Raw genomic sequence first — 27,559 nt, forward strand, 5'->3', positions numbered from 1 at the left:
TGCTCAACAGTGTGAGGACTCTCAGTTTTCCGCGAGTCAAAGGTCTATCAACATTAGCATTGTGACGTCACAACTGTGATCAATTTTGACGTCATACGTCAGATGGTATTACACTAGTGTAATATTGCCGTAAGAATATCTTCAACGGGCGAGTAGTAAAGTCGTTACTTTGATTTTTTCTCGAGTAGAAGACCAGACGTATCAAATGTGGACTGCGAGAACATCTTTCACATGTTTCTCTCCGTCCACGTTTCCCAGGTGTTGTCAGGGTGGATATCAACTGGTCGTGACCGTTCAAAGTATAACTGACAGGTGCTGGTTGTGCTCTGGTAGCTGACTGACCCACAGCTGATCCTGCCTTGACAACTTCTGATGCAGTTTACCATAGAGGAGGCCGTCACTGAAGACAACATTTGGCGTGTACTCCAACCATAAGGCACCACCCGCTCAAAGTAATTCCCGGGGTAGCCATCTAAACAAAGCACAGCAGGGTAAAAAATATTTTCTTATTTATTGTCCCGATCCACAAAGAGTTGGTAACGTTAAGATCTTTCGTATATCTATACTGCATCACTCGCTCACGAATGACGTAATGCTACGAACGTTTTGTGGAATTGAACAAGTGTTGACTTATGCTTGTCTTCTCAGGTGTTTACGCGTTGTGGTGACTTTTAATCAAACCTTTCGAAAAATTTACACATTTCAAATATCTTTTTACCTCATGGGAAATTCTACATTCTACACAACCCTTACCTTCTGACACATATATGTTTTCAACTTACCGAATTCCCAGTCAAATACGTGATCATAAGAGGAACCAACGCCCAAATACTGGACGTCAAAATCTCTTTCCTGTTCTGTAGACATGAAGGTCTGTTCTCCAATATAAGCTCCGTGCCCAACGCTAAGCAATCTGCCAGTCCAGTTAATCCATATTGGCGTCATCTCATTGCAGTTCAAGACGGACGTGAACCATTCTGATTCCAGAGCAGTACAACCAGAGCACGGATGAATTAAAGATTTATGATTCCCCCAACCACCGAGTAAAACAAGTGCATTCTTGGCAGTGGTAAAGTCAGGACCTTCAAAGAGATTGATCTTGCCATCGGTGCACCCTTTGACCCGGAAGAGAATCGATGTGATGTTCTTGACGTCAACGCCGTGGTCATATGTGTTATACACGGAATTGTTTCCGGTTGTAATGATGTTGATGTTGATGCTAATGGAGGAATCACAGATTAGTAAGCAGAAACCTGTAAAACAGAGCAATTTAATATATATTTTGAAGTATATTGTTTCAGAAAGAACGTGCCCCTTATGTAAGGACAGTTAGACAGATTGTTGATAAGAAATATTGAAACTGTTCCCTGCCATACTGCCTATGTTGTTAATGTTGCAGGTATCACACCCAGCTGGTAGTAAAGGTGTTGCACCCTGTTCGAACAAGGTGGCCAATCGGGTGAGTGAGTGGGTTTAGTTTTACGCCACACTCAGCAATATTCCACTTACATTGCCACGGTCTGTTAATAATCGAGTCTGGGGTAAATCTTTTAAGCAGAGGTGACGGCTTGTGGTTAATCTGTACACTGGACAATAACGTGTTGTTTTAATCTATTGTTCATATGGGGTGTAGTTCTTATGTGAGGACACCATATCATGGCGAGGGACACCGGAAATGGGCATCGCATCTTGTACTTAAAATTAACGATTGCACAAATACACAACATGCTTCAGTTCATGTCTCAATGAGGCTAAGACGCTCTCATAAGTTTCGTCTACACATAACTTAAGAATATGTAAGCTTTCTTACTGAAACTGTATTAAAACCTGGCATTCAAGTTTTAGCAGTTTGACCAGCATATAATGATTGAAGGCAATGTTTTTTTTAATAATACAACACACCCAGACTATATTCTACTTATATCCTAACAGACCCGTGAAGGTCCCGCGGTAGAATAGGCCTTCAGCAACCCATGCTTGCCTTAAAAGGCGACTATGCTTGTCGTAAGAGGCGACTAACGGGAACGAGTGGTCAGGCTCGCTGACTTGGTTGACACATGTCATCGGTTCCCAATTGCGCAGATCGATGCTCATGTTGTTGATCACTGGATTGTCTTGTCCAGACTCGATTATTTACAGACCGCCTCCATATAGCCGTAATATTGCCGAGTGCGGCGTAAAACTAAACTGACTCACTTATATCCTAACACCGTAAACGTAACACGCTTTTGTGGTGATAATATAATTTTAGAAAGTAAGTAAATCTTCACATTTGTAAAATATTTCTACCCTGCCCTAAAGACGCCGTTTAGTATATTTAGTACTCAAAACATATACAATGTACATGTTACAATCGGACTGTGAAATCAGTTATTTCGTGAAATGACTAAGAGGGTAAGTCATCATGCGTCATTTTGTGTAACAACGATCAATATACTTCAATCATTTCATGAAATGTCACTTAAAGGTCACATGAAGGTCAATAAAATAGAAAAAATAACAAATTAAAACACAATCACTTATTCGTGACATACAATATACATTGCTGATTGTGAAAAAACAAATAAACAAAATTATAAGCGTACAATTGCTACTCAAAAGTGCAATAATTTGTACTTGGGTGGATCCCGTGAAACAAAGCACCCTTGAGACCGAACCCGGCCAGAGCGGGTAGGTGTGCACTCAAGTGTAACGAAGACTGTACATTGGCTGGTTCGTTTGCCGATACGCAGAAGGCTCATTTGTGTTTAGAGAGATGATCTGTTTGATAAGCATTTCAGAAGTATGGTGAGCAATAAGAAAGTAACATTTTTATAGATAACAACTTCTTTTATTGTCTATGATGAGACGTTTTGGTATGGATTCTTATATCATTATCACTCTTGCTTGACAACGGTGTATGAATCTATAAATGTACGCTTATAAAAATATATAGAGAGATGTTGGGTATTTTAAATATATGCTCTCTGCATTTCCGTTCTATCCAATCGACAAATACTGAGATGGTGAACTACTGCATGGTTGGAAACTGTCGTTCGTCCAAGTACAAAGCAAAACTTGAAACTGACAGTGTGAGTTTGCACCGGTGTCCGTCCGATCCAGGCATCCGGGGAAAATGGATGCAGTTTTATTGCAACCCACAGATATGATAAAATGTCATGTGCACAAGTATCACAGCTGCCTGTCTGTGTAATTACATAATGAGACAGAGACAGATGACCCAGGTGCATGGCCAATAAATCACAGTACTCTGTATAGCCTGATAGGTGTTAAATTGCACGTGTCAATGACTGAAGTTGTGTACTGCATATGGTCATTAGCAGACAGGCACACAGACACGTGGGTGTTAGTAAAACAGACACTGAGTTCTGTCAGTGATATAGACAGCTTGCATTTGTCACAATGAACATGTTTTTCTATGTTTCCATGGGCATGTATTAAAACATTTCGGTTTTCAAACTGAACATTGTTTAGCAATGAAATTAGTATCCCTAATGCTACTCTTTTTTGAAAACTGGGTTTGCAAATCTGCATGTGTAGGGCCAGTGTATATGTATTACTACAGACCCACGATGATTATGTTTGTAATCACAAGAAACATCTCCAGCTTCGACCGTAGCTATAATTCTTGCAAGCATCACTTGCTGTGATTGTACGAGTCGCCTTCAAGCCGCTCAAACATAATCACTGCACATGCGCAGTGGGTGCTGCGCAGCATAGATGGCGAAACCACTTCCCCCAGTAACGCTGTGGAAAAAATAGTGAATAGTTTGAACCTCGATTTCACGGGGTTTTTTCCTCGCTTTATTTTTTCAACTTTATAATTTGAATTTGCATTTTTGATAATTTGTGCCTGTAAGTCCATACCAAAAGGTATCAGAATCTGAAAGTTGTGTCTTGACCTTTAATGCACATGACCTTTACTAACTTAATCTACAAAAGTGGATCACAATTTCAACGTCACTTTTTGTCACGAATAGTTAAAGCTATTGTGACAGCGACTGTTGCACTTCAGCTTGGTTTTGAAGCATTTACACATGTTTGTTTGACATTTGCTGTCCAGTGCAGTCACACCTCACAAACCCCTGTCCACTACATATAGATAAAATGAAATTTCATGAACCTACTGAGGTATATTGATTGTTGTTACATAAAATGACGCGAAACGGTTGACACACTTAGTCATTTCTTGAAATGACCGATTCAACAATCTAACTGTAAAATATGTACTATTATCCATTGCCTTATCAAGTATTTTGTGGAACTAAATATAAATAATCAGCTTGAGTGTACGCCTTGAAATATTCTCTTTGAAAAATAGGGGAACTTCACTTATGATTTGCAATTATAAAAATGGGAGATTGGAGTCAGTCAAGGTTGATACGATAATAATGAATGTTTTGAGAGTGTATCATCACATGAACTTTCTTATGACTATAGTTGTTAGGACTGTAATCGCTCTTGAAAGAAGGTTTGTGTATGACGTGAAATGTGTCTACGGATTTCATTTTCGAAGAAAACAGCTGTCAGAAACAAACAGTAACAACTGTGAATACTACATGATTGTCAGAAGTAATGGTCTACAGTGATTTATCGACCTTCCATCAAACTCAAGAATGACACCCCATGCACGTGTATGGGGCTACTGCGTTTTGCATGTTCATCTCGTGCTTTGTGTTTGGGGTGTTGATGAAGAGAAATGGCGATGAAGAGAAATGGCGGTGAGTAAAAGTAAAAGTAAAAGCTTATACATATACTTCCGTTTCAAATAATATTTATAATTATTATTATTATTATTTATAATTATTAATAATATTTAATATTCGCCTTCCCATAATTTTTTGAAAAGCGCATACATGTATAAACATTTATGTGACAACGACAGACATAATATTAGTCATAGGGGGTTTGGAAGTGGACACCTTCATACACTGGGGTTCTATAACGTATCAATATTTGTTTAAAGTAATTGCCGTCCCTTGATAAAGTTCTTTATTTTTAAAATATTATTGACGAGAATCTTCATAACGCACACATATACCATGTAAAAATTTGTGAATTGACACATGCTTCTTGTATATATTTAGTGTTAAGAGTGTGTGTTGTTTTCTAATTTGTATAATCATTGATCAGGTTTCGCATCATGTATGTTCAGTGGCAACAGCATTTTAACGGCACACCTTGTTTTGTTGACGGACACACACAGACACACACACGAAATTATATTGGAGTCGTGTACATCTGCCTACCGTCATCGTCCGTTTGTCAACAACGTCTGACCTACAATCTACAAAATGACACTTCGAGCCTAACTGTTTTCTGTGGAAACATGCTCCATTAGTGTATCAGGTCTCACTGTAAATGCTAAAACTCCAGTGAGTTAATATTTCATATTTGTGACCTTAGACTTATGACTCATTTGCATTGTACTAGAAATCTGTATTGTGATTCATTGTAACTTGCTCATTGTTTGCTAAATATATTATTGAATATTTTAGACTCGTCTGTGTTACATTTTGCTGTTTCCAAGGTGATTTCTGACCTTTGTCAGGGCAATTTATTAACGGTAACATTAGCAAAGAAGCTACATGTATATCTCCCAAAGCTTAATCAGTGCCCAAGAAATACTTCTGCATGAACTTAAATTTGATTTGGCACTTTAAAAACTGATTCGTCCTCAAAAATCAAGTTCTGAATCTTTTCTTTAACATCGCTGTAACATTGCTGAGCGTAGCGTAAACCTAAACTCAATCAATCATAGTAGACCAGGTAGTAGATAACCATATATTACACGTGATCCACTTTAATCCGTGTTAAGAAAGCTCATTTTTTCCCAGTTTTTCCAATACAATCTATACACGGTCGTGGTAAAGTCTTGATAGACAGAAAACAACACACTTGAAAATGTTTGGATTTGGGCTGGAAGCCGCACAAAAAAGAATGCGCAAAGTAATAAGAGCGATTGAAGCGTTCATAAAATCTACATTGAAATCTTGTCTGTTGTGCATTTTCCACGTATTTCCAGTGGAAACGGGTGCGTTGTTCCACGCACTACTCTATGGAACACCCTGTTAATGCAGATTGTGAGACTAACAACTTTGGACATATTTTGGATTAAACTGTTTTTGTACCAAGACTGTAGAAATTCAAGTCATTTGATACAGATTCGGGATCTTACAAATCACCCACCGAGGTGCTCTGCTTTTAAGGCCAAAGAATTAAAACGACAGAGTGTATCTCACAATTCACAACAACAAATTGTTGGAGAATAATGAACACATTCTCCCTTGTTTGAACCAATGGTAAAGGGCGAGCAGTGTCAGATAAAGTGTAGGAGGCTCGTGCGATGCGCTGCACTCCAGTGACTCTCAAAGGTTATAGTGAAAACGGCCCCCAGCAAAAACGGGGGAAAAATCTAGAAAACACCTATGTTGACCGTTTTTTCTAAGCACAGAGACCGTTTCCTCCAAGCTTAGGAGCTCCAAGCTCCAAGTTTTGTCGTGAGCGGCGGTCGTATTTTCGATTTTTATGGGGGTCCGTTTTCGCTGAGGTTTTCTCCTTACCCCAACCTCAAAAGTACTACAAGGTCTACACCCGTTATGAATAATGAACATATAGTGGGAAATTAAATGTGGAAAAAGACCACTTCTTACAGCATAGAGAATGGAATCATAATATCTGATTATGACCCGGCATAACATTATCCTTGGTGATGTTGCAATATGTAATGAATTTATGACTTCAGAGATGAATTAGGCATCGATGAGATTACTTTGGGGAAATCTCAAAAGAACAATTCCGTTTTAAAGTAATGTCAAAATTTGTCATTTGTCACTGAACCTTTTCTAGCTACCCCAGAAACTGAAAACAACTGTGCTCGGACACAGTCGAGTCGAGCCCGTGTGCACATGAACCTTACGAAGGGAACAGTGCCCTTGAAACGATTCGTTTCGGAACTCAGTGAGAGACACTAACCAAATCGGAATCGACAAGGGTATGTAATGTAGGCAGTTCGTCCATTTGTGTGAAGAAAGACAAAATTGATTCCGAAAGTAAAAGAGACTTGACCTCTAGTCTTGAAAGAAAATGAACATGATATGATCTTCAATGAGATTTATTACAGAAGTTCGAAAGCAGAACGGGACAGAATGTTACTCTGTTTCTCATTTCTTTTCAGTGCTCTATCCGTAGAAAATGTATCCAAATTAACGTCTTCACAGAACATCGTTAGGAATGCCTAAGATTGCTACATGCTGAAATGAAGGAATTGGTGAGAAACAAGACAGGAACCACAAAGTGACAGGCCAAAGTGATACAAGGTGATCTTATCTTGGTAAGAAACAATACAGGAAGAACAAAGTGACAGGCCAAAGTGATACCAGATGAGCATAAGGATCTTATGATGACGAAATCTCTTTAGGAGCCGATTCTCCTCAACAGCTCTGTGATTTATTTTATTGGCCTGAATTTTGCTCTGCTTGAGAGGCATTCTTGACGTTTTAAATGAAAGGAATGGCAGGTCTTTGTGGATGATCAACTTCCTTATAACTTCCTAATGTCCAATAGCGACGTTGCCATATTGACACTTACACCGTTTCCAAACTTAATTTTGCTCTTGGTGCAGGAGACGGGCATCGAATAATGCGGGTCGGAGAAACATCTTAACTTCAGTTATGCCAATGTGAATGAAGAGGATGACATGTTCAACATGAATCTAAAGTAATATATTAATAGTATGTCACTTACAATCAAATTCAACAATATGCTACTCCTTTTAAGTTCATTTGCAACAGACATCGATAAATGATTGTCAACCTTGATTATGAATGATTACCTGAAGTTGTGAAGTACTGTCCAGAATCTGTTTTGACCTTAGCGTCTACCATTTATCACTATGATTGGGCTATACATTTACATTTTTGTTTGATTTGTTGACTTTGATTCTGATGAGACAATTTTATAATGTACCGTTAATAAAACAGCAAAAACACTCTTGAAAAACCTTTCCTTTGCAAATGAGACATACTTTATACAATCATTTCTCAAGTCTGAAGCTGAGCGTTTAAACGAATATTATGTATACTTAAGCATACACCTTGCCTTCATTTTCAGGCTATGTTCTGGTACTTGTGAGGGATTTTTACTTTCAACCATTTCGGTATGCTACAGTGGATGTCTGGCCCGCAGATTCTTACCATTACATAACGATCAACCATCCTTGCAATGTTGCTGGCTTCGGTGGTTTCTATAGCAAGCATTCCCTGGAATTACAGGATGCCGGATGATCAGTTGATCGCGAAGAGGCTGGACACATATCTTGACATGTCCATTGCTATAGGGTACGGTTCTTACGTAAACTTAGTGGTTTATTCAGTCCAACTGGTATATACACCTTATACAGAGTTTGCTATTTTCAGGAGTGCATGAAATTACTTCATTTAAGATGCTTCAAGGGGTATTCTATATATGATAATGCGTTAGCTTTTAATTATCTGTAGAGAACCTCTGATCTTATGACGGCTAAGTATGCATGTCTGGTTCAAAGGAACTTCAGCAAGGTGGTCTCTCACACAATTACTACGGATACGACAGGAAAAACAAGAGCTTTGACATTCACTTTGAAGTCAGAAGAGCTTAGAAAGGTAAGCATTGAATACAATTTGTTCTTCTAGATGGCACCTGCCTTGTCCTGTGAACTTGTGAACAAGCAACTCGCAATACATGGATGAATACAAGTGTTATTTTGTTTGTTGTTTGTAGTATTGGTATTTCATTTCCCGAAATTTGATAGCAGTTTGTAAATGTATTTCAGCAGCGGAAATTGAGTATCTGAGTTGCTCTAGAAACGGACTGGAAGTAATTTGGAGCTCAGTCTAAAGAACTATACATTTACTAAATATATTTAACCTTGATGTGTTGTTGTCAAAGTTATGTGTCGACATGACGACGCTTCACATCGTCAGTCGTCGATATATCAACTCTTTTAGACGTGTCATGATTAGGCATGATTCATCTAATCAACTGACTTTACACAGATAATAGGTCACAATGAGCAAGAAGGACTATCGAGTTTTTCCACTGAAGCCATTGATTAGTGCTAGACTCATCGTCGTAATTGATCTGCCATGTACAAAGAGATTGCGTTGTAACATTTGAGAGAGATTTTTAAAAGAGTTAGAGAAACCTTCATTACCAATGTTTCTGCTGTATAAATAAATAATGATCTGTTCAGTCGAGACACCATTCAATCTCCAGCCAACCACCTAGTCGTCTCATCTACTGACGCATCACCCTGTAGTGTTTGTAAAAGCGAACATGCGTTTGGAAGACATACCACTCGTGTGTAAGAGTTGATTAATTGTTGTTTTACGCCGCATTCAACAACTGTTTAGCAATATAATGGCGGTCTGTAAATACTCGAGTCTGGACCAGACAACGTAGGCATCGATCTACGCACATAGGATACGATCCCGTCAGTCGATTCTTACGACAGGCATGGGTTGCTGAAGGCCTATTCTTACCTTAATCTTCACGGGTTCGTCTCTAAGAGTGGTCAAACTAGAAACGAAGATCACATGATCATGTGAAATAGAGGGTCAGTTTGACGGGCAAAATATGAGAATTTCTGGTGAGTGGAGAACAATAAAAACTACAGCATATACTCACTTTGAGTTTGATAAGAAATTGATGTTTCAGTATGACATATTATGTTGTTGGAATTGTCTTCTCGGGGATGGTTATAAAAGAAAATGTAAAATGGCATGGGAGTGGCTATCCCTGAATACCATATTTACAAACATTTGGGATGGGTCTGTAATCGGGTTGTCAGACTCGCTGACTTGGTTGACACGTCATCGGTTCCCAGTTGCACAGATCAATGCTCATGCTGTTGATCACTGGACTGTCTGGTCCAAACTCGATTATTTACAGACCGCCTCCATCTAGCTGGAATATTGCTGGGTGCGGCGTAAAACTAAATTCACTCACTCACTCACTCACTCACTCACTGTTATTTAAGCGCAATAGTGTATGACAACGTCATTTACCTTCCTTCACCTAATCCTGTCTTGAATGGATTATGGAGCAGAAATGATAATGTCATGAACACATATCATTACCCCAGGCTCTTACGTCTCCCCATATGGGTACAGTGTGTGCAGCTCATTTCTTAAAACGGCATAAAACCATACTCACTCACTCACTCACTCACTCTTATCTCTCCATACAAACTTTGGTTTTAGTCAAATTTTGATTATACATTGAAAATTGAGATCTAGAACCCAAACATGTAGCTCGTGAAACCAGAACATAAAAGCACCTTAAGCACCTTATCTACCAAAACATAAGAATGTTTTGCGAAGTCATTGATTTGATGTCTGGAAATATGCATTTTGCTGAGTTTTCTCAAATTTAGTGTAAACTCACAGTTCAGGTTGTTTCAAGAAATTGGGGCCATTCGCTTTTCCCAAAACACACGCAAAGGTTCCTGCTTTGTTGACCTCAATAAAGACAAACCTGGGACGTATGGTGCAAGTCAAAATGTGGAATCATTTCTGTCACTGATGCCTTCAATTTGGAAACCCACATGTCTTCAATACCATGTCTAGAAATATTTACCAATCCTTTATTTCCAAAGTATACTTGCTTTAAAAGAAAAAAAATCTTACTTCACTTCTACTCTGATTTATCTGATTAAAATATTTGCTTAGCGGCATTCTTACAAGTTGGAGAGTCAGATAATGACACATTTTATGGATAAACGACTTCTTTCATCCTTTGACTGTGACTTAAAATTCAGCTACACATGATGTTAGCGTTTGCATGAATGTGAACATCTGCGATAAAGGCAACATTTATACACAATACTTTCGTTATTCAAGTGATACGACGTTTCGATACAGATTCTTGTAGGACAACGATACAAGGATCTGTATGGAAACGTCGCATCACCTGATTAATGAAGTTTTCATGCATAAATGTTGTCTTTATCTTTTCACATTTATGCAAAAGCTGACATCATGTGTAGTTGAATTTTAAGTCACAGAGTTTCGATTACCAACTTTTCACAGGTTCGTAGAATCGCGCGATCTTCAGTAACAAATCATTGTCATGGACATCAACTCCGTCAACTTTTGTATCAGCCTGACTGTTAAATGTTATTTGAAACTGGCGCGACACCACATCTGTGGAAAAGACTTTCAGTTCAAATTGGATATATATACGTTTCAAATACATTAACGAAATTTGCATGTGGACAAACTCAGTTTGAAGAAACCATTTCCAGTGTGGTAGGTGGTGGCATGAAACTATGATGTAATTACAAATATTTACCTGTAACAATGTTGATGTTGAATCTCATCTTCATGCCTATATTAAGAACGTAATGAAATCCACTGTTAATACAGACTTATATTCAGCGTCTCCCGCAGGGAAATGTTCATCTCAATCATGGAATCAGAAAACTAACAAATCTCAATTGAAGCATGCTTATTAACTTTCTGTTTGTAAGTTTCCTTGGAGAAAAATAAACAGTTGATTAAAGTACTTATTATTCGTGATTGACATGTCGGCCCGAATTACCTATCTGTGAGTACCCGAGGTCTAATTGGTGTATGCTCAATCAATGATGTGAACGTCGGATCTTAGATTGAACTATGGATATAACTCTCTATCTAAGGACTGTATTGACGTATGTTGACGCATAATTCTCTTCCAGCTAAAGGGAAAGCATCCTTCCACTAGGCAAAAGAAGAGTAAAAATAAAAAGAGCCTTGGAACATTATTATGGAACAAGTCAAAATTCGGGAACTGTATCAAACATGGGGAGTGGGTATGGTTTTACGCCGCTTCTAGCAATATTCCAGCAATATCACGACAGGGAACATCAGAAATGGGCTTTACATATTGTAACCAAGTGGGGAATCGAACCTAGGCTATTCCACCGCCCGTTATCGAACATTGAACGGCGATTGTATGGTATGTGGTGTATCACGGTCAACATGATGTTGCTAAAGCCGTATTAATGTTTCTGCAAAGGCCTCACACATCAGTTACTCCCCAACATTTTCCACGACTGGGAAGGAAAAAAGGGGAATATAGTACTTTGTGTAAATCGGCTGTTCTGTCTGTGCTAATGTTTCCAGGATGACTTTAATGATCTTTCCTGGATAGCTTAAATGAAAGGTCAGACATTGTGCTTTATTGTCAGTTTTGTTTGGCCCCCAGTCTGCACATGGTATGGACACCAGCCATCCATGATGTGACCCCAAGGTCAAAGCTGTTCAAAATGTTTCGGCTCGAAACTTCCGGTGACCATTGTTGACAGTGGATACAGTAAATCGAGCAGGCCAACCCAGGATGATACTCTGCTGGTTAAGTGACAAGAGGCAGGTACGTCAGCCCACGAACGATATTAATTATGGTGGGATGGCATGTCACTGCAGACAGCAAAGAAAGAAAAATCATTGCCTGATATGGTGATTGTAGTGGAAGTGTTTTATTCTTATTTATCAGAATATGGACTCGAAGCTTTGCATATTCAATGACAGGAACATTTGAAATATGTATATATGAGGTTTCAGTTTAAAATATTTCTTTTTGATTTTTAATGAATTTATTTCTATTTTCTGAATTCCCCTCTATGAAGACCGAATTTGTGAACGGGGATTGGAACCTGCTCTCTGTCAAGCTGTATTAGTCCGCGTCTGGCGGTGATTTGCCATCAGGGAACTTGGCTACCCCTTGGTCGTATAATGATATGACCTGTAAGGTGCAGCTTGTTCAGCTTGACCTGATCAAGTGAATACTAACGCATTGTGTGACCGTGTCACAACTGGTTGATTCTATTATTATGAAGGGGCTTGAGTTGAGTGTCAATATGTTAGACAACATGTCATCGTTTGACATCTCAGTGTCGAGAAATCGTCAGCATTGTCCTAACTTTCTTTCAACAAGCTACAAGTTGTTTCATGTTTCCAATTCGAGCTTTTAGGCCGCGAGCTGAACAAGCTGTACCTCGGATATGACCTTAGAGAAACATAACTGATATTGACCATTGTCCATAAGAAAACAGGACTTCTGATACCGTGGTCATGATACTTTTCAGTTTAATATCTTTGAAAGGAACGTGTACACTTGTCCTAACAACAATTTAGACTAAGTCACTGGAGTGAGTGAGTGAGTTTAGTTTTACGCCGCACCCAGCAATATTCCAGCCATATGGCGGCGGTCTGTAAATAATCGAGTCTGGACCAGACAATCCAGTGATCAACAACATGAACACCGATCTGCGCAATTGGGAACCGATGACATGTGTCAACCAAGTCAGCGAGCCTGACCACCCGATCCCGTTAGTCGCCTCTTACGACAAGCATAGTAGTCTTTTATGGCAAATATGGGTTGTTAAAGGCCTATTCTACCCCGAGACCTTCACGGATCCTAACTCATTGGAAGGCATCCCACAAACATTTTCATTTTCCAGATTCTTAAATTCTTGGTTTAAAATGAAAGCGACAAGGTCCATTGGGTAATATCGATAGATCTCTACTGAAAAGATAATTGTTTGTGCAATTCCTGATTATATTATTATTATAAAATGATGATGGTACTATGTTTCATTGAAAGAGGAGAGTCTCGACATACCGTTGGCATCCATCACTATCCCCCTAAATCGTGGAAAACTGTAAAGTCAAAATTACTAAAATTTCAATAGTTCAAAACTGCTTCAAAGATGCTTTTATCACAAATATACCACAACATATCAGAAAGTAGTAACGAGACCTTCAAAACTGTAACCCAATTCGAACAACCTAAGAATAAGATCCATAATGGTTCTCAATTGTAGTAAGAGGTTTTATACCCTTCAAGAAATACCGGCATTTAGCAAACGTTTCATTGTCAAAGTGAAAAGTACTATGTTATTTGTACCGGAAACGACCGACTTTTATATCTTCTTATGACGAGACAGTCGGTACAGTCATTGTCGTTAAACCTTTTAAACCTCCAATACCTCACGTGACCACGATTTACTGATACAGAAATGTTAAATCAATGTGTCAACACTATAATGGATCAGGCACTACAACCCCAAACATGACGATAACATGGACTTGAATGCAATCTTTCTTTGAAGTAATGTTTCTGAGTATTGTTGCTATCTGTATCACAAAATTCATAATGGAATGATCGACTAAAATGATCAACTGAAATTAAGATGTTTAGGTGACACGAAGCTCGTAGCATTATGCATATAAGCGTAAGTACCCTCACTCATGTATAAATAGTCTCAAGTGCCATCAGCATATAGGGTCAATAAATGTAGCGGTGTGTTGTCTTGTGCATAGATCCCAAGACACAAATCGCTTCAAGTTCGGTAACGTTGGTCATAGATGGGTGGATAAGTCCTTAGATGCCTGACCGTGTATGACACCATGACGTCTGTGAGTTTCTAGGGTTTCTGCCCTGCACCAAAATGACGCACGCATGATATATGTGGTCTCAACAAGTGAGGTGGCTCAAACTAACCTCTGGAGAGTGGGTATAGAGTGGAAAACCTCATGTGTATATTAACCTGATAATTTCTCAGGCACCTTGGACAACCCTAGGGGATAATATGAGTCGTTCACTGGTCAGTCGGAGCCCATGGGTTGATAAACAATATGCATGTTTATGCTCACTGAGGGTACATCAATTCATGAACAGTAAACCGTTTCTCCAATGGAACTAGATAGTAAAGTAGTATTTAGGTGTGTTGTTACGTATGTTGCAGAGTGAGGGCAATACACACAATGTAGAGCAAGGCGTTATGGTTGACTCCAGCCAAATTATTCCCAAATCTTAAAAGGAAAAAAGTTAATCCCCAGACGGGGAATCGAACCCGGGCAGAGGCAAAGAGAGCGCCAAATCCTAACCACTAGACCACCTGGGACACTGATGGCACATGTGGACATAAGATTGACATGTCTGTTGGAAAATCATGGCATGGTCACGTCCATAAATGGAGAAAAACTGCCCCTTTGGAACAACGACAATCAAGAATATATGTCTCTTCGCCTTACATTGAAATGAAGAATGATTTAGACTTTTAGTCATCCAATGACAATGCTCACTCTCGCATATATGGCATTTACTTAGTATTTTATACAGATTTACAGCAATGTTGTTTACCTTGCATGTATGAAATCCGCACTCACTTACTATACACACGCACATTTTGTAGGTGTATTTACAAAACGTCCATTGATAGATCAGTAAAGCAATGACACACAACAGAAAAATACGTCTACACAGAACAGAACAACAATGACACACAAGATAAGAATGAGTCTACACAGTGTCGAAAGTAAGGATGTACACAAATATATATATGGTGTGCAAGTGTTGATTGTATATAAGAATTGTGTGGATGTCCTTTACAATGACTGAACAGAAGGAAACTGATGTTTTCGTTTGTAGCATGGGTTAGCGCGCCCGAATGCACCCGTCGCTGCACGTACATGCACGTGGGTTGAAATATCCCGTGCATTTCGTGGATATAACTGGCGACAGCGTTAATGAGTTGAAGGCTGGGAGTTGGTTAGATGACTGTTGCGGGACAAAGACGTCCGTATAGAGTACCAGCCTGGGGGTTACAGTTAAATTAGAATTAAGAATAGCTTCCATTATCGGGAAGAGAGTTTATACAGAAGTCTTAGCATTCACATTATCGGTGAATGTGAAGTGTGTAGGGATTTCTCATTGGTTGTACTGCTTTGTTTCAGTTTGGGTGCATTAAATGCTCAGACATAATTCTTTTGACTTTTCGTTTATTTCATACATGGGGAATAACAACTGCCTCATTCCCAATGACAGTCTTTGAGGCTTAGCTTTCTTGCGAAAAAAGAGGCGAAATGAAATTCCTGCTGAACTGAATGAAACATGTGAGGAAGAGTTGACGAATACCGAGGGAAAAATATGCCAAAAATGTACTTCCCAGACGGGGAATCGAACCTCGGCCGTGGCGGTGAGAGCGCCAAATCCTAACCACTAGACCACCTGGGACCTTGCAATGTTAGGGAAGGGGGAAGGTATTGGTTAAAATAGGAACATGTTGCCACCCCGTGATATTTCCTAGATGACACATACCCATGCACGCTTCCTCCTGTCTCTCTTTTCTTACTTCCAGTATAGTTTCAATCGTAAATGAATTAATTGTAGAGGAAGGCTTGGGTGCAGTTCACCCTTGGAATGAATAATAGCTGTGGCTTCCACATTGCCATGAGACACTCATGTTGCATGTGCCAAATTTAGGAAGGAACCCGCCGAGTCTACTTTTGTCCAGAGCGGAGAAGGCATGGATTTTATTCGGAGGATTTCATTTTGTAGTGTGACACGTACAGCAATTGATGCTGACACATTCTCCAATATTGGTGAGTCTCAAATACCACATGCCTTTTCACTTATTTATGGAACAATCGGAGTGCCGAGATGCTTTTATTGTGTTTTTAGCGAAGTGAAGTATGTGAACAGTAAACCGTTTGTCCAATGGAACTAGATAGTAAAGTAGTATGTAGGTGTGTTGTTACGTATGTTGCAGAGTGAGGGCAATACACACAATGTAGAGCAAGGCGTTATGGTTGACTCCAGCCAAATTATTCCCAAATCTTAAAAGGAAAAAAGCTACTTCCCAGACGGGGAATTGAACCCCGGCCGTGGCGGTGAGAGCGCCAAATCCTAACCACTAGACCACCTGGGACACTGATGGCACATGTGGAAAAGATTGACATGTCTGTTGGAAAATCATGGCATGGTCACGTCCATCAATGGAGAAAAACTGCCCCTTTGGAACAACGACAGTGAAGAGTATAAGTCTCTTCACCTTACATTGAAATGAAGAATGATTTAGACTTTTAGTCATCCAATGACAATGCTCACTCTCGCATATATGGCATTTACTTAGTATTTTATACAGATTTACAGCAATGTTGTTTACCTTGCATGTATGAAATCCGCACTCACTTACTATACACACGCACATTTTGTAGGTGTATTTACAAAACGTCCATTGATAGATCAGTAAAGCAATGACACACAACAGAAAAATACGTCTACACAGAACAGAACAACAATGACACACAAGATAAGAATGAGTCTACACATTGTCGAAAGTAAGGATGTACACAAATATATACATATGATGTGCAAGTGTTGATTGTATATAAGAATTGTGTGGATGTCCTTTACAATGACAGTCTTTGAGGCTTAGCTTTCTTGCGAAAAAAGAGGCGAAATGAAATTCCGGCTGAACTGAATGAAACATGTGAGGAAGAGTTGACGAATACCGAGGGAAAAATATGCGAAAAATGTACTTCCCAGACGGGGAATCGAACCTCTGCCGTGGCGGTGAGAGCGCCAAATCCTTTTTTTTTTTTTCATTAAAATATTTATTCACAAAATTGTAGAATTACAGTCGCAGACAGTGCTTACACTACCACCTCATAAATAAAATATGTATCACAGATTTGGGGTGGCAGTGCCTAACATTTCAATTGAAAAGAGAGGAAGTATATTTTCATAGAAATGTTCAGAAGTTTTTTATAGGTTACAATGAAGAAATATACCCGAATGAATGTATAATATATTTAATGTAGCTAATCTGAGTACCTCTGTATTTATAAAGCATTATGTAATATTCTAATCTAACGGTGAGTGTAGAACAATTTCATTTCCATCCAACGATATGAATGTATTGCTCATGACATATTTTTGAATGAAAATGTGTGATTGATTTGCTTTGGAATATTTAAAGAACAACAGACTAAAATGACGTCTTATCAATGATTTGAAAAATGCCTTCATGTGAAATGAAATCATGTTTTGGCTCAATATCACCCTCCTTTTAAATACAGCTAGACGATAAATTGAGAATACAATGTCCATGAATGCTTTAGACGACAACTTTTTTTCTGGTAAGAACCCAAACAATAACCAGGTAGATAACTGTCCAAAACTAAAGCCTGTGTCCTGGCACACATCTGTCAACATTTCAATGATGAGGTCTTGCAAGGGCGATAACTCCTTGCAGAAGACGAACAGATGTAAAATGTCTTCTGTTTGTATGTGACACACTGGACAAACATCAGTGTTTGACAGTCCAATTTTTAGAAGTTTATCATATGTGAAAACAATATTATGTGCAATTTTAAAATCTAACTGTATGGAGTCTGTTGATTTATCTTTTCCCAATACATTCATCCAAATATCTTTCCAATTAATATCCAGTGCAAGCTGATTCCACCAAGCGATAGCTACTGGTTCCTTGAAATGTTTTTTCCTGAGAACTTCATAACAAAATTTTGTTGTGAATAAATCAACAGACAGATCCTGGTTTTGAACAGTGCATGTTATGTCTCTTGATGGGGAGCTAGTGGCAACCTCTGACAAAATGATCTTTTTCCACTCTGACGGAAGCGCTAATAAAATAATGGCATAACATTGTTGTATGGTACTTACAACCATCTCGGGTAAGGTGTCATGGATTATATTAACAATAATGTGTCCAGACATGAATTTTGGAATAACTTCAAAACAAATATGCTTGATGCAAATAATTCCACTTGAAATAAATGACTGAAACATAAGAGTTTTTCCACTGAATGTAATCAATGGATTCTTAAATATTGGCTGATTCATGATATCATCTACCTTTTTAAGTAATGGTCTTTTTCCTTCATTGAATTCATTCCATGCAGCTAGTAGCTCTGCATAAAATGGACTTCTATTCTGTAAATAGGCTTTATCATATTCAAGGCTTAAAGCATCAATTCCTAAGTTCATTTTCAGAAGATGTGACATAAAATATACAAATGTTTGTTTCCTAATACAACTGAGCTGACAATTGACATAGGCTCTCAGTAATTTCAGCCTTAAAGCATATTTTTTAAACGTAAATCTGGTATATTAAGACCTCCATCTAAACAAACACCAATGCATGTAGCGTGTGCTATTTTGGCAGGTTTGTTATGCCATAAAAAGTCTCTAAACATTTGTGTAAATGTATTCTCCACCCAATATGGAACAGGTAGTACAGTGAACATATACCACAAACGAGAGCTCATAAGGATATTAATAACAATGGCTCTGCCTTGTAAGGTTAACTGTCTACGCAGCCATGAATTTAACAGTGCTTGTATTTTGTCTATTTTCTTCCTCCAGTTTAAAGTTTCACACATCGCTTTGTCGATGCCGAAATAAATGCCCAATACTTCTATACAATCTCTTTTCACTTTAACCGGAATGTTGATTGAAAAATCTCTAAACCTTGTTTTACCCAATAACAAAATTTCCGATTTTTCAACATTGATTTTTGCACCCGTTGCCTCACAATAGAAGTTAACTGTACTAAATGTTTCAAGGACAGAGTTAACATCTGAGACAGTAACTGTTGTGTCATCAGCATGTTGGTATATCAAAGAATTAATATCATTACTGATGTTAATTCCATGAATATCAGGATTGTTTTTATTATTAAATTCAGTGGCTCTGACACCAACACATATAGCATAGAGCTCATTGGATCTCCCTGCCTAACTCCACGAGTTAAAGTGAAGTATGGTGTCAAATGACCATTGCATTTCACAGAACTCTTTATATCAGTATATAGGATCTTAATCCATGAAATGAAAAAATCTCCAAAGTTAAATTTCCTAAGAATTTGAAATAAATATTGGTGCGATACCCTATCAAAGGCTTTTTCTTGATCTATTTTAATGAGATAGGAGTCATCATTATGATTACTGACAACATCAATGACATCTCTAACAGAATGTAGGTTACTGGCTATGTCTCTTCCTGGTATGCAACAAGATTGTTCAGGGGAGACAACTGAAGCCATCACATTTCTCAATCTCAACGACAACACTCTAGAAATGAGCTTAGAGTCTACATTAATCAATGAGATAGGTCAGTAACACTTAATGTCAGTTTTGTCACCTTTCTTTTTATAAAATAAACTAATAATACTCTTTTTCATGGAGCGAGAAAGATTATGCTCTTTGTATATACCATCTACAACTTCTAAAAAGAAGGGACATAAAATATTCCAAAACTTTAAATAAAACTCAACAGTTAGGCCGTCCGGACTCGGTGATTTATTCTTTTTTATTCCTTTGAATGCTTTTGTAAGCTCACTCTGAGAAATAGTTACGTCACATGATTGTTTTTCTTCTTCAGAAAGTTTTTCCCCAATATTATCAATGAGACTTTGTTGTTTTACGAAATCACATTGCACAGCAGTAAATAAGGATGAGTAAAATTGCTGAGCAGTATCTAAAATATCCTCTGTATTCCTGGCTAGAGTACCATCTTCCTTGTACACTGATTTTATTGAATTAGCCTGTTGTTTACTTTTTTCAAGGTTCAAAAAGTAAGTGGTGTTTCTATCTGACTCCAGCGTGCACTGAGCTTTTGACCTGAGAATAGCACCCTTGCATTTATTATTCTCATACACCTCTAGTTCACTTTCCAATAATTGTAAATCGGTAGATTTATAGCCAGGAATGGAGGATATTTTATGATATTCAATTCTAAGCTTATTTTGAATTTTATAATAATCAGCTTTTGCTTCCCTGTTTTTCTTAGATGCATAAAATCTGGAAAATGTTTTAAATTTGTATTTTAAGTTATCCCACCATATCAATGGATCTGTTTTAAGTAAAGGGCATTGTTTTGCCTCCTCTATTAATGCAATAATTCGTAAGTAGAATGTGAAATCTTCCAGAAGCTGATTATTAAAAATCCAGGACCTCTTTCTACTGAAGAAAAGTCCAATCTGAGGGCTACTATACTGTGATCGCTCACAGAGGAATATCTAATGTAACTATTTACAGCACTTGTAATGAGATCCCTTGAAACAATTATCAGATCAATTCTAGATTGTTTCATACTTCCTAACACAGACTGTATTCTGGTAAATTCTTTTTTGTCATAGTTTTTATATCTCCATATATCAACTAGGCTGTTGTCAGAGAGAAAATCGTTTAAAACATTGCTACTTTGAATATTAAACGATATATTGTTGATGCCTTTATCAAGTAAAGGATTTAATATCTCATTAAAATCCCCAGCACAAATTATGTGTTCTTTCTCAATCCATGTTGTCAAATTCTTGAAAATATCTATTCTCTCTTTACTCTCATTTGGGGCATACACGTTTAATAAAGCAACTGATCTATCTTCAATAGCTAGGGAAGCCTTTATTAACCTTCCTTCTTCATCTTTTCTAAGCAGCTTAACATTTTGCTCAAAACCATCTGAGACTAATATAGCTACACCTCTTCTATCATTTCTGCATTAGAATATAAAATAGTTCCTGGCCACAAATGTTTATATTTTTCTATATATTCATCCGACCAAAAAGTTTCCTGCAAAAAAGCAATATTGACTTGAGAATTCCTAATTAGTGCAAATACATTTTGCATTTTGGCTATATCCCGGAGTCCATTTACATTCCATGACCATACTGTGACCATTGCAGAAAAGAGAAATAGATGCTTACTAGACAACATTATGGAGTTTCCATAACATTTTAAAACACACCTGATAATTCTCTTCTGTCATTGACCTTTTCTGCTTTCTTTCTCTTTTGTTGGTCTTTTTTACTTTCTCTCACTTTATTTTTCAAGTCATTGTTTTGTAATACCGTCTCTGATAATTTAGGCTGCAGTTTGTGCCTTCTTGCACGTTTACGCGAAGCAATTGTCCACTTTGCAAATGATACACCGGTTGGTTTTTGAACGTCTTTATCCTCTTCTCTTGTGTCCAGGCTTTCCTGAAGCAAAGCGTTCTTGTCTGTGGTGTCCTTGTCCTCCTTCTCGCAATCAGAAATATCCTCAGCAAATGGAATTACTTGCGTATTATGTTCCTTCGCCGTTTTTTCAGTTCCTTGTAATTTTGTCTCTTCTTTTTGATTTCTCCTGGTTTCTTCTGTTCCATCTATAGGATTCTCCTTTGACGCGGAAATATGTTCCAGAGGAACCTCATCCCAGGATTTTGTTGGGGCAAACTTCCTCTCCAAATCTGAATCAGAATCGCTAAACCTTTCCTCATCCTCTATATCGGAGAAACAGAGCGCCAAATCCTAACCACTAGAGCACCTGAGACACTGATGGTACAACTTTACAACATAAAGTCTACACAGAACAGTACAACAATGACACACAAGATAAGAATGAGTCTACACATTGTCGAAAGTAAGGATGTACACAAATATATACTTATGATGTGCAAGTGTTAACTGTATATAAGAACTGTGTGGACGTCCTTTACAGTGACAGTGTTTGGGCTTAGTTTTCTTGCGAAAAAAGAGGCAAAGTGAAATTCCGGCTGAACTGAATGAAACGTGAGGAGGAGATGATAAATTACGAGAAAGAAATCTGCGAAAAATGTACTTCCCAGACGGGGAATCGAACCCGGCCGTGGCGGTGAGAGCGCCAAATCCTAACCACTAGACCACCTGGGACCTTGCAATGTTAGGGATGGAGCAAGGTATTGCTTCAAGTAGGAACATGTTGCCACAACGTGATATTTCCTAGATGACACTTACCCATGCACGCTTCCTTCTGTCTCTCTTTTCTTACTTCCAATATAGTTTCAATCGTAAATGAATTAATTGTAGAGGAAGGCTTGGGTGCAGTTCACCCTTGGAATGAATAATAGCTGTGGCTTCCACATTGCCATGAGACACTCATGTTGCATGTGCCAAATTAAGCAAGGAACCCGCCGAGTCTACTCTTGTCCAGGGCAGAGAAGGCATGGATTTTATTCGGAGGATTTCATTTTGTAGTATGACACGTACAGCAATTGATGCTGAAATATTCTTCAATATTGATGAGTCTCAAATATACCTTTTCACTTATTTATGGGACAATCGGAGTGCCGAGATGCTTTTTTGTGTTTATAGCGAAGTGAAGTATGTGAACAGTACACCTTTCCTCCAATGGAACTAGATAGCAAAGTAGTATTTAGGTGTGTTGTTACGTATGTTGTAGAGTGAGGCAATACACACAATGTAGAGCAATTAAGGCGTTGTGGCTGACTCCAGCCAAATTATTCCCAAATCTTAAAATGGAAAAAAGTTACTTCCCAGACGGGGAATCGAGCCCCGGCCGTGGCGATGAGAGCACCAAATCCTAACCACTAGACCACCATGGACACTGATGGTATATCTGGACATAAGATTGACATGTCTCTTCGAAAATCAGGGCAAGGTCACATCCTTAAATGGAACAGAACTGCCCCTTTGAAACAACGACAGTGAAGAGTATATGTCTCTTCGCCTTACATTGAAATGAAGAATGATTTAGACTTTTAGTCATCTAATAACATGCCACTCCAACAAGTTATCCATACAATTTGTCCTATCTAATAACAAGGCGCACTCTCGCATATATGACATTTACTTAGTATTTTATATACATTGACAGCAATGTTGTTTACCTTGCATGTAGGAAATACGCACTCACTTACTATACACATGCACATAGGTATATTTACAAAATGTCCATTGATAAATCAGTAAAACAATGACACACAACCCAAAGGCTACACAGAACAGTACAACAATGACAGACAAGCTAAGAATGAGTCTACACATTGTCGAAAGTAAGGATGTACACAAATATATACTTATGATGTGCAAGTGTTAACTGTATATAAGAACTGTGTGGACGTCCTTAACAGTGACAGTGTTTGGGCTTAGTTTTCTTGCGAAAAAAAGAGGCAAAGTGAAATTCCGGCTGAACTGAATGAAACGTGAGGAGGAGTTGATAAATACCGAGAAAAATATATGTGAAAAATGTACTTCCCAGACGGGGAATCGAACCCGGCCGTGGCGGTGAGAGCGCCAAATCCTAACCACTAGACCACCTGGGACCTTGCAATGTTAGGGATGGAGCAAGGTATTGCTTCAAGTAGGAACATGTTGCCACAACGTGATATTTCCTAGATGACACTTACCCATGCACTCTTCCTTCTGTCTCTCTTTTCTTACTTCCAATATAGTGTCAATCGTAAATGAATTAATTTTAGAGGAAGGCTTGGGTGCAGTTCACCCTTGGAATGAATAATAGCTGTGGCTTCCACATTGCCATGAGACACTCATGTTGCATGTGCCAAATTAAGCAAGGAACCCGCCGAGTCTACTCTTGTCCAGGGCAGAGAAGGCATGGATTTTATTCGGAGGATTTCATTTTGTAGTATGACACGTACAGCAATTGATGCTGAAATATTCTTCAATATTGATGAGTCTCAAATATACCTTTTCACTTATTTATGGGACAATCGGAGTGCCGAGATGCTTTTTTGTGTGTATAGCGAAGTGAAGTATGTGAACAGTACACCTTTCCTCCAATGGAACTAGATAGCAAAGTAGTATTTAGGTGTGTTGTTACGTATGTTGTAGAGTGAGGCAATACACACAATGTAGAGCAATTAAGGCGTTGTGGCTGACTCCAGCCAAATTATTCCCAAATCTTAAAATGGAAAAAAGTTACTTCCCAGACGGGGAATCGAGCCCCGGCCGTGGCGATGAGAGCACCAAATCCTAACCACTAGACCACCATGGACACTGATGGTATATCTGGACATAAGATTGACATGTCTCTTCGAAAATCAGGGCAAGGTCACATCCTTAAATGGAACAGAACTGCCCCTTTGAAACAACGACAGTGAAGAGTATAAGTCTCTTCGCCTTACATTGAAATGAAGAATGATTTAGACTTTTAGTCATCTAATAACATGCCACTCCAACAAGTTATCCATACAATTTGTCCTATCTAATAACAAGGCGCACTCTCGCATATATGACATTTACTTAGTATTTTATATACATTGACAGCAATGTTGTTTACCTTGCATGTAGGAAATACGCACTCACTTACTATACACATGCACATAGGTATATTTACAAAATGTCCATTGATAAATCAGTAAAACAATGACACACAACCCAAAGGCTACACAGAACAGTACAACAATGACAGACAAGCTAAGAATGAGTCTACACATTGTCGAAAGTAAGGATGTACACAAATATATACTTATGATGTGCAAGTGTTAACTGTATATAAGAACTGTGTGGACGTCCTTAACAGTGACAGTGTTTGGGCTTAGTTTTCTTGCGAAAAAAAGAGGCAAAGTGAAATTCCGGCTGAACTGAATGAAACGTGAGGAGGAGTTGATAAATACCGAGAAAAATATATGTGAAAAATGTACTTCCCAGACGGGGAATCGAACCCGGCCGTGGCGGTGAGAGCGCCAAATCCTAACCACTAGACCACCTGGGACCTTGCAATGTTAGGGATGGAGCAAGGTATTGCTTCAAGTAGGAACATGTTGCCACAACGTGATATTTCCTAGATGACACTTACCCATGCACGCTTCCTTCTGTCTCTCTTTTCTTACTTCCAATATAGTTTCAATCGTAAATGAATTAATTGTAGAGGAAGGCTTGGGTGCAGTTCACCCTTGGAATGAATAATAGCTGTGGCTTCCACATTGCCATGAGACACTCATGTTGCATGTGCCAAATTAAGCAAGGAACCCGCCGAGTCTACTCTTGTCCAGGGCAGAGAAGGCATGGATTTTATTCGGAGGATTTCATTTTGTAGTATGACACGTACAGCAATTGATGCTGAAATATTCTTCAATATTGATGAGTCTCAAATATACCTTTTCACTTATTTATGGGACAATCGGAGTGCCGAGATGCTTTTTTGTGTTTATAGCGAAGTGAAGTATGTGAACAGTACACCTTTCCTCCAATGGAACTAGATAGCAAAGTAGTATTTAGGTGTGTTGTTACGTATGTTGTAGAGTGAGTCAATACACACAATGTAGAGCAATGAAGGCGTTGTGGCTGACTCCAGCCAAATTATTCCCAAATCTTAAAATGGAAAAAAGTTACTTCCCAGACGGGGAATCGAGCCCCGGCCGTGGCGATGAGAGCACCAAATCCTAACCACTAGACCACCATGGACACTGATGGTATATCTGGACATAAGATTGACATGTCTCTTCGAAAATCAGGGCAAGGTCACATCCTTAAATGGAACAGAACTGCCTCTTTGAAACAACGACAGTGAAGAGTATAAGTCTCTTCGCCTTACATTGAAATGAAGAATGATTTAGACTTTTAGTCATCTAATAACATGCCACTCCAACAAGTTATCCATACAATTTGTCCTATCTAATAACAAGGCGCACTCTCGCATATATGACATTTACTTAGTATTTTATATACATTGACAGCAATGTTGTTTACCTTGCATGTAGGAAATACGCACTCACTTACTATACACATGCACATAGGTATATTTACAAAATGTCCATTGATAAATCAGTAAAACAATGACACACAACCCAAAGGCTACACAGAACAGTACAACAATGACAGACAAGCTAAGAATGAGTCTACACATTGTCGAAAGTAAGGATGTACACAAATATATACTTATGATGTGCAAGTGTTAACTGTATATAAGAACTGTGTGGACGTCCTTAACAGTGACAGTGTTTGGGCTTAGTTTTCTTGCGAAAAAAAGAGGCAAAGTGAAATTCCGGCTGAACTGAATGAAACGTGAGGAGGAGTTGATAAATACCGAGAAAAATATATGTGAAAAATGTACTTCCCAGACGGGGAATCGAACCCGGCCGTGGCGGTGAGAGCGCCAAATCCTAACCACTAGACCACCTGGGACCTTGCAATGTTAGGGATGGAGCAAGGTATTGCTTCAAGTAGGAACATGTTGCCACAACGTGATATTTCCTAGATGACACTTACCCATGCACGCTTCCTTCTGTCTCTCTTTTCTTACTTCCAATATAGTTTCAATCGTAAATGAATTAATTGTAGAGGAAGGCTTGGGTGCAGTTCACCCTTGGAATGAATAATAGCTGTGGCTTCCACATTGCCATGAGACACTCATGTTGCATGTGCCAAATTAAGCAAGGAACCCGCCGAGTCTACTCTTGTCCAGGGCAGAGAAGGCATGGATTTTATTCGGAGGATTTCATTTTGTAGTATGACACGTACAGCAATTGATGCTGAAATATTCTTCAATATTGGTGAGTCTCAAATATGCCTTTTCACTTATTTATGGGACAATCGGAGTGCCGAAATGCTTTTTTGTGTTTATAGCGAAGTGAAGTATGTGAACAGTACACTTTTCCTCCAATGGAACTAGATAGCAAAGTAGTATTTAGGTGTGTTGTTACGTATGTTGTAGAGTGAGGCAATACACACAATGTAGAGCAATTAAGGCGTTGTGGCTGACTCCAGCCAAATTATTCCCAAATCTTAAAATGGAAAAAAGTTACTTCCCAGACGGGGAATCGAGCCCCGGCCGTGGCGGTGAGAGCGCCAAATCCTAACCACTAGACCACCTGGGATCTTGCAATGTTTGGGATGGAGCAAGGTATTGCTTCAAGTAGGAACATGTTGTAACAAAGTGATATTTCCTAGATGACACTTACCCATGCACTCTTCCTTCTGTCTCTCTTTTCTTACTTCCAATATAGTTTCAAT

The 27,559-nt window shown here is 38.7% G+C and overlaps 1 protein-coding gene and 7 non-coding genes across 8 annotated transcripts; all 8 read right to left on the reverse strand.

Moving 5' to 3' along the window:
- Positions 1 to 227: 227 nt before the first annotated feature.
- LOC137260758 (uncharacterized) lies at positions 228 to 27,511 on the reverse strand. Its single transcript, XM_067798335.1, has 4 exons — positions 27,508 to 27,511; positions 21,574 to 22,053; positions 783 to 1,253; positions 228 to 472 (listed from the first exon to the last, which is right to left on the reverse strand). The coding sequence occupies exons 1-4, from the start codon at positions 27,509 to 27,511 to the stop codon at positions 228 to 230; spliced, it is 1,200 nt and encodes a 399-aa protein (XP_067654436.1).
- Trnae-cuc (transfer RNA glutamic acid (anticodon CUC)) lies at positions 15,967 to 16,038 on the reverse strand. The gene has a single exon. It is a non-coding gene; the product is annotated as a tRNA-Glu (tRNA).
- Trnae-cuc (transfer RNA glutamic acid (anticodon CUC)) lies at positions 16,661 to 16,732 on the reverse strand. Its single transcript has one exon. It is a non-coding gene; the product is annotated as a tRNA-Glu (tRNA).
- On the reverse strand, positions 22,425 to 22,495 carry Trnae-cuc (transfer RNA glutamic acid (anticodon CUC)). Its single transcript has one exon. It is a non-coding gene; the product is annotated as a tRNA-Glu (tRNA).
- On the reverse strand, positions 23,837 to 23,907 carry Trnae-cuc (transfer RNA glutamic acid (anticodon CUC)). The gene has a single exon. It is a non-coding gene; the product is annotated as a tRNA-Glu (tRNA).
- On the reverse strand, positions 25,249 to 25,319 carry Trnae-cuc (transfer RNA glutamic acid (anticodon CUC)). The gene has a single exon. It is a non-coding gene; the product is annotated as a tRNA-Glu (tRNA).
- Trnae-cuc (transfer RNA glutamic acid (anticodon CUC)) lies at positions 26,661 to 26,731 on the reverse strand. The gene has a single exon. It is a non-coding gene; the product is annotated as a tRNA-Glu (tRNA).
- Trnae-cuc (transfer RNA glutamic acid (anticodon CUC)) lies at positions 27,352 to 27,423 on the reverse strand. The gene has a single exon. It is a non-coding gene; the product is annotated as a tRNA-Glu (tRNA).
- Positions 27,512 to 27,559: the final 48 nt, after the last annotated feature.

Source organism: Haliotis asinina, chromosome 14 (genome assembly GCF_037392515.1).
Source record: "Haliotis asinina isolate JCU_RB_2024 chromosome 14, JCU_Hal_asi_v2, whole genome shotgun sequence".
Classification (NCBI taxonomy): Eukaryota; Metazoa; Mollusca; class Gastropoda; order Lepetellida; family Haliotidae; genus Haliotis; species Haliotis asinina.